The 12,379-nt window shown below is 45.7% G+C and overlaps 1 protein-coding gene across 4 annotated transcripts in view; it reads right to left on the reverse strand.

The window, feature by feature from the left end:
- Daam (disheveled-associated activator of morphogenesis-like protein) overlaps positions 1 to 12,379 on the reverse strand; it is a 98,251-nt gene that overhangs the window by 10,548 nt on the left and 75,324 nt on the right. For all 4 annotated transcript variants that reach the window (XM_076803275.1, XM_076803276.1, XM_076803274.1 and 1 more), the window contains exon 2: positions 10,276 to 10,383. In XM_076803275.1, the coding sequence (XP_076659390.1) occupies positions 10,276 to 10,317 (42 nt within the window). In that variant the 5' untranslated portion in view covers positions 10,318 to 10,383. The remainder of the gene's footprint in view (positions 1 to 10,275; positions 10,384 to 12,379) is intronic.

Below are 12,379 nucleotides of genomic sequence, written 5' to 3' on the forward strand. Positions count from 1 at the left end.
GCGCTGCTCTCGATTTCATCCGGAAAACTCATCCAATGGCAGAAAAATGCTCGGACTCCACGGCATGCGCATCGTCGATTTTTGGCCTACTTCTAACGCTTATGTTACCGAATATACGCATAATCTCGTCAGCTCGTGACCAGCGAGTGCTATATTGAACCTTCCTCTTTCGAACGAGCCCTTAACCAGCGAGAAATATTCTCATACAAGGACGAAAAGTTGAGGCACGAGAAACCATTTTTCTCCTATTTTTGTCGGTAACACGGACACTCTACCTTATCGGCAATCTACGGAGTCTTGGCTCTGAAAGAGGTTATTTGGAAATTTATTATTATGGCTATGTGCGTTATCTCCCGACGAAAATGGAGGTGTTTTTCATTTACCTACACACCGACAAGTGTACGTTTTGTTCCGAACTTTAGGAACGCCCACGCGCGCGTAGGCGTCGAGCCGAGTGGGCGACCACCGTGCCCGTAGAAATTCGCAGAACAACGGTAATTAAAAGTGAAGGAAATATAAGTCATTCGGAACGTTATGAATTATTACGTGTATCGATAAACAGCCCACTAATGCTCGGCGGGATAAAAAATACGGAAATGTGAATGGAATTTATGACGTTTCAATCTTGTTTCGGTCCGACCAGATTGCGTAGGATGTTGAACACTTTCAAGACCGGAGACGCGCTCGGTTTGAGCTTCAACTAGGCCCTGAACTATAGTCTCTTGCTGTGTTTAGAGCTGAGATTCTATTATCGTTTACGTGTAAATTTATTTAACACTAGGTTCACGCAGCACTGAAAGCGACTATTTTACTTTGTAAAAATAACGAGAATGTGCTGTCCGAATTGTTAGCGTTAAATATAAATTCAAGAATGCCGAACCGGTATAAAGAAATGTCAGTCGGACCCCTGTAATTTTCAAAAAATCAAAATAAATTCAAAACATTGTACTGTTCTACAATTTTGTTTTCCAGAAACATTCGCAGTCTAACTATGAAAATAGCCCATATTCTTCCGTAAGAAATATCGAATTCGGTATAGGATCACTACTACATTGCAGATTTTACTTATTTATATTATAATAAAAATGTATAACCAAGTTTTCAATGATATGGCACTTTATATAGTTTCAATCCATATTTTTCAAACATAAATTAACCTGTGGAGCGCAATAATTTTGCTACTTGTCACAAAAAATATCAAAGGCAGTTACAAAAAGAAATTGTGAGTGGGTGGAGGGCCAGGCACTGGCCTTATTATTATTGACATAAGCACGAATGAGTTTCCGCGAAAGAATTCGACAAGAAATTGCCTGAAATCCGTCCGCGAGCGGGCAAAGAACCGCTCGATCCGAGGCAATTTCGTTCGATCGCGAAAGAAAATCATTATGGCCGCGATCTATTCGGCGTCCCGACGAGATTGCGCATGCTTCGATGCAAGTGGAACAGATGCACGATGGGAAACAACGTCGGCCACGATACCGGGGGTCTGCTACATACGGCTTCCTCGGAACCGTCGGCTTTGCAATAAACCACTGTAACCATGATGGCTCCCCGGGTCCGAGCAAGAAACCCCGCGGAACGTGATCGCGTACAGCTCGCAGTTATTAGCATAAGTTTTTCGTTTCTCCGCGAGGACTCACCGCGAAACCGATTCCGCGAACGGAGTTTCTTGCCAAAGTTCTCCTCCGCGGGCTGCTCGAGGGACAAACGGATCTCCCGTGGAACCAGATCCTTCGCAACGCGATCATGCGAGCCCAACCGGGACCATTTATGGGGCCGGGCAGAAGGCAGTTTAAATCTCGTCAAAGCGCGCCTATAATAATCGAAACTGCTTTTTCCCCGACACTAGGTTCACGGGGCACTAAAAATGACAAATTAACATTATAAAAATAACGTGAACGTATCTATCAAAAGTAGCCATCTTTATACCCAAAGAAATCAATTTGTCAAATAATTCCTCACGGATGCATTTTTGCAATCTCAATGTTTATAAATTGAAAATATTAGAATCCGCCATTTTGAAAGGCCCCATAAATCTAGCGTTAATAATTTCTTAAAAATTTTCGCGCAGGAAAAACTTACTTCCAATGACCTCAGGGTCTCCTTCCGAGGAAGTACAACATTTTTCGGACACCCTGTAGACCAAATGGAAAATCAATTTTGGCAATCGCCAGCCGTGGCTTGCAAAAAGGTTCCAAGGAGCATGTCGACTCGAACGATGAAGAAGCACCGCGATGACATTTTCCTGGTCGAAATCCAGCGTTTCGCGGGGTTCAACGACCCCGAGGAGGACGTTTCAGCGTGACATACTAAACGCGTCGAATTTCAAGCTAGCATTTTTCCTAGAGGCCGCCGGTACGGGAAAGAATGGCTCCCGTCGATTTAAAAAGCAATTTGCTCGAGGAATTCCGTTCTGCTCCGACGCTTCGCGTATGTACGATATCGTCACGAGTCGTTGGTAGCTTCGCGGTCTGACCTTCATTGACCAATGATCTTGAGCAGCGGGGTCGTCGAACCTGCATTCGTCATCATCGCGCGAGTTTCGTCACGCCGGTCCACTTGGCGCTTCTGAGACTCGGCCAACAAAAGATGGTATCACGCGACTGGAGATAATTGTTTTATCTTAAAAATAGAAGAACCTCGAAGAACCCCCCCCCCCCTCGAGGAACCCCTTCTAAGAACCTCTGAACACCTAAGAACCTAGCAGTTCCGGTCACAGAGGCGATTTAAACAACAATAACTTTTGCACCGGGGTCCGAATGAAATTTACAGGAAAAAGGGTTAATTGTTAGTGCACAAGATATACCCTCAATGTAGACCGATACTGCTCACTTGAAACAGAAGATTTTTCCTCGGGAAAAAGTAGATTCCTCAGGATGAGAAACGAGGTGATTCTTTCGGTGAACAAGAGGATTCCTCCTGAGGAGGATTCCTCAGCATCCACGCGGGGCGACACAGTTCGCGTCCGGTGCCCGAGCAATAAATTACGAGTGGCTCTGAATAAATAAGAAAACGTCGAGGCGTTCGACAGGGATCTGCTCTCCGTCGAAACGTGTTCATTCTTCCGTTAATTGCGAGCTCGCGGAACGTTACACGCGATCTTCGGGGCCGAACGTCAGCCGCCGCCAGCTTCGGTGCGTCCGCGGCTGCTCCGGGCGATCGCGATGATAACTCCTCGGCGATCCTCGCGCGATCGAGATTCACAGTCGCGTGGACCGATCTCTCCGCCGTGAAACCTAACGGAGGAAGATAGATGAGCCGCGTAGAAGAGGCGACACGCCGCGAAAGCGCGCACCGAACCTTGAAAAATAACCCGACACTCCCGCCGGGGGTATTAGTTTCCATCAATTATCCCCGCGGAGGCAATAACGGGGCAAATTGGACCGGCGACAGTGAAAAATAGCCGGGAGATTGATGATCGTTGACGGTCGATACGTAGGTCTTTTTTTTTTTTTTTTTCTTTTTTATCGGCGTCGATGATCTTTTGATTGGGACGCGTCAATAAGCTGGCACATTAATGCGCGATCTCTACCGCGCAAGTCGTGCCAACGAGAACACAGGATTAATAGCGGTGACAGAACTAATGGCTGCGGGATTGATGTGTGTGTAGGTTCGGTTTTGTTCACTCGGAACTATACACCGTTCGATTAATAGAATCTTCCAACCGTTGGGATCCCATAAACGCGAGGAACAAGAGTGAAAATGCTTCTCTACAGTCGTTAAATATATTTCTGTGACGTGTAGAATAAAAATAGACTTCCGATGGAATTTTCAATGGAGTTTTCAAAATTTTGTCAATCTTTACAACCTCTTAGGTTACTTAATTCAATATGAACGAAATAAACCTTTTCTATGCTTCACACAAAATATTACCTCAACGATCCACGTTGTACCTTAAGATTACAGTCAGTTCTCGATGTATGTCACCAACATGGGCCATGCCAGGGTCATGTATCGTCCAGGAAGCATACCCGTGTTATGCTTACACTCCTAGGCGTCCGAGGCCACTCGAGCTCCGTGGCCTGTAGACTATACTGGCGTTTCTAGATCAAGAATCACTACGGTAGCATTGTAAAATCGGACAAAATTCGCATTTTCTTCCATCGAAACGAAAAGAAAACCCCGCCCCTGAGGTCAGAGTAGGCTACTCGGCCAGCATGCCTCGCAATACCTTTGTCTCTGGCTGGCGTCGGCGGCCACCCGTGCGAGCAACGACGAAGAATAGGTAGGGGAACGAGCGCGAGCATCCCCGGCGATGTCGAAGAGTGCGCAGCGCGCATTGCTGCGCGTCTCCCGGCAGCCATTTCTCCTTATCTGCCGACCGTGGGGGACGCAAGTTTTTTCCATTTCGCAGAAAGTCGAAAGGAACGCGGCGCGGCGTCGCGCGCGTCCCGTCGTTTCGCCGGAATAGAGTTGAAAGAGCCGGAGAGAAAAAAAAAAGAAAAGAAAAGAAAGGCTTCCCGAAGGAACTCGGCTTTGGTTCCCAGCCAGTCGTCCTTGAGTGGATCCTGTGACCCGTGGATTCCATTATACCGATCAAAACCCTGGTCAACATCGGCTCCGGCCGCGCGCAGGGCGTGTCCGCCGAGGAAAAGGGAAGGCATAATCGTATTTCTTTTTATCTTTCCTCCAATCTGTTTTTTCTCTCTTTTTCGATTTTCTTTTCTCTCTTTTTTTGAACGACCACGAAAAAGATTCGCCGATGGAATGTACCCGAAGAAGGAGGCAGCGGAGCCGCAAGCTGGAAAGCCTCGAAACACGATCGGTATCGCGTGTGACTCACGATACACGGGCCGCGTTCTTTTCGATGCCTTCGCGGCGACGCTTTCAATTATCGACGATGCTGGAATTTATATACGCTCCCTTCCCCTCTCCCCTCCCCGACGCTAACTGCCCCGCGGCCCGCCATGTTATCGGAAGCGAGCAAGAAACCGGTGGAAACTGCCGGGCTTTTTCCTACGGAGATCGTCCTCCCGCTCCGGGGTTTGCATACCTCCGCGTCCTAAGCGTCCTAAGAATCCATTTTGGATTCTTCGGCTCGATCGACGCGCATTTTATCGATCCCTCCACCCCTCGATGCGAGCCATCCACTCCCACCGACCGGAACCGAGCACCGAGCACCGTGAACCCGCGACCTCCATGTTCCAGCAATTTCGGAGCTCCGCCATTTTGAGACCGGAAGAACACCCCGCGGAACTGGGTCATGCTACGTCCTCCTCGTGTCAATAAACAAATTTTTCTACGGTATTCAATTGCAGTTTACAGTTTCAATACGTATTTCTACATCTGAAATATAATGGTCATCCGAGGACAGGAAAATTTTCAGTCACTTTGCTATTTGTCAACATATTCACCCTTTGCACTCGGCGCTATTTTCATTCTAAAACTAAAGTTTTCTTCCGTCTTGGAATATTTTCATTTTATTCGTACGAAACTGATCTGATTTCCACGTATGATATTTAAATGTTTAGTCATCTATTAAATAGAAATTTTGTAATGTAACAAATATTTTGTAATGTTTTTTGTAATTTCTTTGAAATAATACCACAACAATTTCTAGTGGTGCTTCAGAGTCACCACTCGAGTGCAAAAGGTTAAAATTGTTATAAAAAAATATTGAAAGTGGGTATCCGGTTACTTGCACAAGGGATGCAAGGGATGCTGTATTTGTCGAAATTAATGTATGGAACTGTATGTCTCGAAATGAATCCCTACTACCACAGGGTACTGGAACCGGAGTTCTTATTTTAAATGAAGGATATTTTTATCTTATTATTTATTTATTATTTTCTCTTTATTTAACCCCTTAACTTGTACGCTCGAGTTAATTCGAGCGCGCTAAACAGGCCAAACTGTGCACAATCGAGATAATTCGAGCGGCGTTGTATTTCATGCTGCTATAATTTTTCACACTCGAATATAATCGAGAATTGAAAATAACAATGTGAGAGCAAAGAAAAAAACAATCGTTTTATTGATATTTATCATTTACATGGGATTGTAAGCTGTAACACTTATTTATTCAAGAATAAAATATAGCCTTTTTCTATAGAACAAAAACGCGGTATATCAAAATTCTCCACCAAAAATTGATTTTTTTTTGGCCGGTTTTTTTTTCAAAAAAACCGTGCGTTAAGGGGTTAATTATCCTTTTAATCGAACTCCGCGCGAAAACACGAGGTGATTTGCACGGGCCCGAGTCGGTGGAACTGACGTCGCCGTCGGAGAGATCTATTCGGAAAGGATCGCGCGAATTGTGAATGGATTTATCACCCGTCAGCAGCATCCGCGACCGTATTATCATCCTGAGAGGATCCGAGAGGATTTCTATCGAGCGGCAAGCGCGCGCGGTGCACGCGAGAATTAAGCGATGGGCGTCGATAACGGAAAAAAAATGGAAACAAACGAGCATTGTTCCAGGGGATTTGAATGGCGAACGTTTTCACCGTGGCTCGCGAGGGATCGCGTTTAATTAGCGCCCTTATCGTCGCCGCCACTGTTCCGATTAATGTTAATTAATGTGGGTACAAAATCATCGTACCGTGTCATCGAGCCAGCGAAGATACGCGTCTCCGCGAAATACCTCAAGACACCTAACTTCTCGCGTTGCCTTCTCTCGTTCACAGGGTCTTGCAAACGAGTTGGCAATCCAATGATTTACACTTCGCAGGTATGCTATTCTTTGTTGCTGAAATTTGTTGCTTCGATTTCGAGAGCAGAAACCCGAAAGATTTATTAGGGCGCCATGTTGTCGGACGTGCGACTCCGACGATGGTACCAGTCGTTCATTCTGAATCGGACCGCGGATCGAACCTTCTCCGCGAGAATGGGGATCTATAGATCCCCTCCTGGCCAATTATTTCTCCCCTGACGACGATCTTTCCGAGTTTCGAGGAAATCAGAAAAACATGTCTGTATAAACTGAATGCTTTCACCAGCATTCGAAAGAGACCACTAATTGGAAAATATATACATTCTATATATGTCGCCGAGGCCTGGACGATAAACGTCGCGGAATTGTCCCCACTACCGCGGGGTACACCCCGTGAGGGGCCTCGGACGCCTAGGAGTGTAAACGGCTCGAGTATGTCTCCTGGACGATACATGTCGCTGTCAAGACCCGAGTTGTTGACATACATCGAGAATTCTCTGTATTCTGTATAACTGCACATCATAGATTTTCAAAAATTGAGTTGATTAGTTTTACCTCTATTTCTATTTCGAAATGTATGAAAATTGGTTCCTTTTGTCGAGTATGCTCAACAATAATAATAATAATAATAACTGACCGGTTCGCAGCACCGGTTTAGAATGTCAGGTGATTCGTGTCAAGATCATTAGCGAGAGCGGCCGACGAGGCATAATTTAATCAGTGCTCGCTCATTTTCGGTGATCGACAGTACCGGCGAGGGCAGCCGCCATGATGGAATTTCCACGGGACAGTCCGCAATAGGGACAGGCAGGCGGCAATAATAAATTGAAGGCTGCGTGCGTCGGAGATTCACGCTCGCGGGACGACTGGTTCGGCGAAAGAAGAATTGACGTGCAACGACAATGACATCTGGGGATACACACCTCTGCTGGCGCGATCGTGTCCGCGTCGCCCATTAATTATCTTGTCCGAGATATTAATCGGCCAGACAACAGAGGGAAAAACAAGAAACAGTGCGGTTTCGCGGCCACCGATGACACGTGACGATAAAACCGTCGGTCGAGGAGGATCCGTGAACAATTTCCTTACAGATTGTTCTACACCGTTGCGCTGCGCTGAGCTGCGCTGCGCCGTGCTGCGCCGCTCGCGGAGTCGGACACAGATCAATGAATTACGCAAGCATTAATTTCTGGCACTCGGACACCGAAGAATACTGTTTCGTCACAGTCGGATAACACGCGGTACAATGCACCTTCAGCACAGTGCACTTGTCCGAATCACCTAACCTCACTTAAGCGTGTGTCCAATTTTAGAAAACGCGAGATTGCCTTATCTATTAGGTCGTCCCATAAGTTCGTGCCGTTTACTCTTGTACCGTTTAAATTCTGAAAATAAAATATGTAATCACCCTTTCATTCCACAACCTCTTCTGACCTTTTTGGCAAAGACATCATGCCGTCACTATAAAATTTCTGCGGTTTTTCATTAAAATACTCTTCAATGGTGAATAATATAAACATATCCACGGCACGAACTTATGGGACGACCTGATTACTTGGTGGATCCTCACCACTATTCCAAGGACAGTCGTATGAACATATCCGCGATTGATCATTAGGGTGCATTTTTAAATTATAACAAATCAAATCCTTTCAAATCCTAAATCCTGAATTCTTCCATTTCGGAGACACACCCGAGACCTTCCCGTCCGAGGTCGCTCGAGCTTCTCGGCCCCGTGGAGGGGATAATTCCGCGACGTTTATCGTGCAGGCCTCGGCGACGTATATCGAGAGATCGCTGTAATTCTCGATCGTGTTCCGCGCAATCAGCAAATCCGCCGTGTCTAGTCTTTCTGCGCGATTGGCCATAATCGCATTCCATTCTCCGGGGGGACTTTTCTTTATCCACTTATCCCCTTTCCACGTCTCTCTGTCCGTGGCTGTCAAACGACTCAATGTAATCCCGGCGAAGTCAGTCGGCGGGGCCGACACGACGCTGCACACGAATCGCTTTGCATTGCAGATGTCACTCGAGAGCGGGCGCAACGCAAGAATGCGTTGCATTTATGGGTGTGTTCCGGGCGGAGAGCTGCTTTTAATGCTCCGTCATCCCTTTCGAGACACGAGAAGAACGCGAGCGCTATCTCCTCGCCGCTCCGCTCCGCTCCGCTCCGGAGCCGTTCCGACCCATCCTTCGTTTTCGGCTCGCCTCCGACGCGAAAACTGCCGCCTCAATTTCCCTCTTGTTTCGCCGGCGAGTATAACGACTTCCTAATGACAATAGGCTTCGTGGAAGTCCGCGCGCGCGCGCGCGCGATCGATCTTTTGTTCGTCCCGCGGCGCCCCGCAAATTCGTCCGAAGGAATGCGGAATATCGGCCGCTGAAAACCGGAATCGATTCTTGGTGGCTTGCGGCGACTAATTGGTCACTTTCAGCCAATCCATTTCGTCGTTACGCCGGCGGACCGGTGTTTACGAGCTTCTTTATATACTCCGACCACTGCCGAGGCTCTAATCCTCGTAACGATCGAATATTAGCACCTGCTCGACCAGAGGCAGAGAGAGAGAAAGGTTTGCGGAGAGTTTAGCGAGATCAAAGGGCCCTCGAAGAAGCCCTTGGTTCGAATTAGGATGCGCCGATCGGTGGCGAGAATTTTTCCCGCGTTTCTGCGTGCACATATTTTATTTCGTGGCTCTCGAACGAGTAAACTACAGACTTTATGCTTTTATAAAATTGCGAATAGAAAATTTTATGATTGTATAAAATGTACAGGTGAAAATTTTTCATTACATACACGGATAAAAAATTTTAAAATCGTGACCTGTACTTTTCTCTTCGCGGTTACGACCAATAGCAATTTTCCAAAACAAAATATTGTATATCCATTACTTAACAAATTAATCATTCTAAAGTCTTCGAAAAATTCACACCCGTTTGGTCCAATTTTAACACTAAACCTACCAAGCATTAACAGTATCTGGTAAATATTGCCTTACAAAAATGGCAACCCTTTTACTAAGATTGTACGTAATTTTTAATACAATAAATGCTTGGACGCGGAAATGTATTCCATTATTTTTCATAAATGGATTTCTATAGTTTCAACAATTCTAAAATATAAAACCGGTCGTTTTGACCGTGGTAGGTTCAGTGTTAAATAAGTTATTTCTTTTTAGAAGGTGTACGAACACTTTGTACACCGACTGCACACTTAATTACGCGTTACAGAATGTTCTTCAAATTTCTCGGTTGATCAATATGTTGTCATAAAATTGTAAAAGCAGTTCGAGAAGTGGCACAGTTTTTCGTGAAAGTCGAAGAGCGACATTTTCGACGCATGTGTAATTTTGTTGCCGTTTAATATTTGTCAGGCTTTATAACGGGCCTCGTGATTCGTTTGTTCGATTTAATTAGCCTCGCTGAAAATGTTTTCGAAAGGTAACCGCTTATCCGGCACGGTGATTCGGTAAGGAAGGGAATTAACGAAGCGCGTGTAATTTCGTACACAACCCGCTGATAAGCGTGAAGGTAACGCCGGGCAAATTATACGTTAACCTCTAATTACTTTAGAGCCTCGCTTACTTAGAGAGGACGCGTTATTAAGATAATTCTCCCGTTCTTACCTGGAGGCAACCGCAGAAGGACTTCTTCACTCGCGATGGCATCGTCTGGCAGCGTCCCACGAACTCCTTCAGGGGCTGTGGACTCTTTACAGGACAGGTCGGAATCCTCTGCAAATTGAAGGATAGAAGAATTAATTACTAATTGCGGCACTCCTCTCCCAAAGAATTACACGTCTATTCGGTACGAAACGATCCTAATTCCGTGCACCCCGTCACCCCCGCAGAAGATTCGCGCCTCCCAGCAAAATGTACACCTTTACGCTTGCGCCTTTGTTAACTTGTTGTTGCACTCTTTGGAAATTCGCGCAATGTTTAAACACCGTCCCCCAAAATGCAATTCATTTACTTTCCTCTCTTCTCCTGCATACACCGCATAAAAGACTGTAAATTGTTGAAATGTCCAAACTTGTAACACAGGACCGTTAAACAGTTTATCTAAAAACCAGCTTTGTACCTCACAATGGTAAATTAATAAATTTATGATACCATGGTCTTTATAAAAATTTTCCACTTTGATATCTGACATTAGAAACTTGGAGACATTAGAAACAAGACTATAATAAAAATCTTGATAAATTCATACGCAACAACCTAAATGCATAATAAACACACTGTACACATAATTTCCGGAGTAACAGTATTACTGAGAACTCGGAGCATGAACAGTGTGACCTTCCATCTCGCAGGTTACAATGTCGGAGCCGTCGCGAGATATCTCGTCCGCCATCGTGGAACGGCGTGAGCAATCGATTATGCGATTCCCGTCCGACTCTGGATTCGACGTTGTATTTAAATGTTTATGACATCATCAATTCTCGTGCTTCCAAGAGGAGGCAAACGGTGGCTTTCGGCCGCATCGATCAACGTCGTTTCAAAAACGTCCGTCGAATGAATCATGCTCCGCGAATTTGCCCGATTAACACTTTCAAAAAATTCCGTAAAATCAAAGTAAGTTATTTAATGAAATAAAAATTGAAAAAAATTAAATGTATGATCTCGAGCAGTCCTCCAACTTTCTTGCATTTTACAGATCCCAATCAAATTTGGTAGAATTACTATATTAATGTAAAAATTTATTTCAAAAACTGGACAAATAATTCCGTCGCCCACATATGGGTGACATGGCATTCAACGTGTCGATAGATTGAACATCGTTTATTTTTCCGTGTGCTCGAGATCGCTCGCGGACTCGTTCGAACGATTAATGGCGGCGGTCGGAGGAACGCGAGAAACCGGAAGTCCTCCGGAGCCGCGTTCCTGCGTGGAAACTCGAGTATCGACCCGGGGAAAAAGCCGCGTCTCGGCTTTCACTGAAAGTCTTTGTCTGGCGCAAGTTCTTGCGTCGGACACAGTTGTCCAGGTAACAGGTACAGGTAGGATCGGTTGTTACGAAGTCGCGGATGTAATGCGGCTTTTATGCGACATAGTGTCGTAACGCCGTCGCTGCTCTGTCATCCGTTGCGAGTAAGTTCAATGTCCTTCGTCGAAAAGATGGCGATCGCTATGGATCACGTTCGCCGGACGGACGGACTCGTTTCCAGCGAATAAATTCTCCAAAGCGTTATCTTGTCATGTCCGAACGTCTCCGTTGCGTCGCGATTCCATAAAATGCAAAACTAAAGTACGAGACAGAAGGGGGACGATATTCGCTAATTATTTTTGTCCCTTTAATTTCGGCGAATTGGACGGACCGGCTTTTTATGGGATACAATTTCGCGCAAAGTTATGGCGCAGAATGTTTTACGAGGTGAACCGTTCTTCCAGCGAAATTCTTAATTAAGGAATGGCCGTCCGGCGTTCGTGGAATCCATGAATCTTCTTAACGTCGTCGCCTGGACGTATTTAGACCGCTGTTCGACCGAACTGTGTGTCAACGACGGTCAATGGAGGTTTTCTCGGTGAATGCCGTTGTTGTCCGCGAAATTATGCTTGTATAGACACAGTGGTTCGACGAATTCTGCTCGCACAAGTTATGATGTCACGCAATCTTATCGGAACCGGTGCAAGCGTACTTCGTGATCGACCTGTACGCGAACGCCGATTGTTATTGGAGGAGACTGTATATCGTTCCATTGCTAACAGCTTCTGCATTATCACAACGATA

This window comes from Halictus rubicundus, chromosome 18, assembly GCF_050948215.1.
Source record: "Halictus rubicundus isolate RS-2024b chromosome 18, iyHalRubi1_principal, whole genome shotgun sequence".
Lineage (NCBI taxonomy): Eukaryota > Metazoa > Arthropoda > Insecta > Hymenoptera > Halictidae > Halictus > Halictus rubicundus.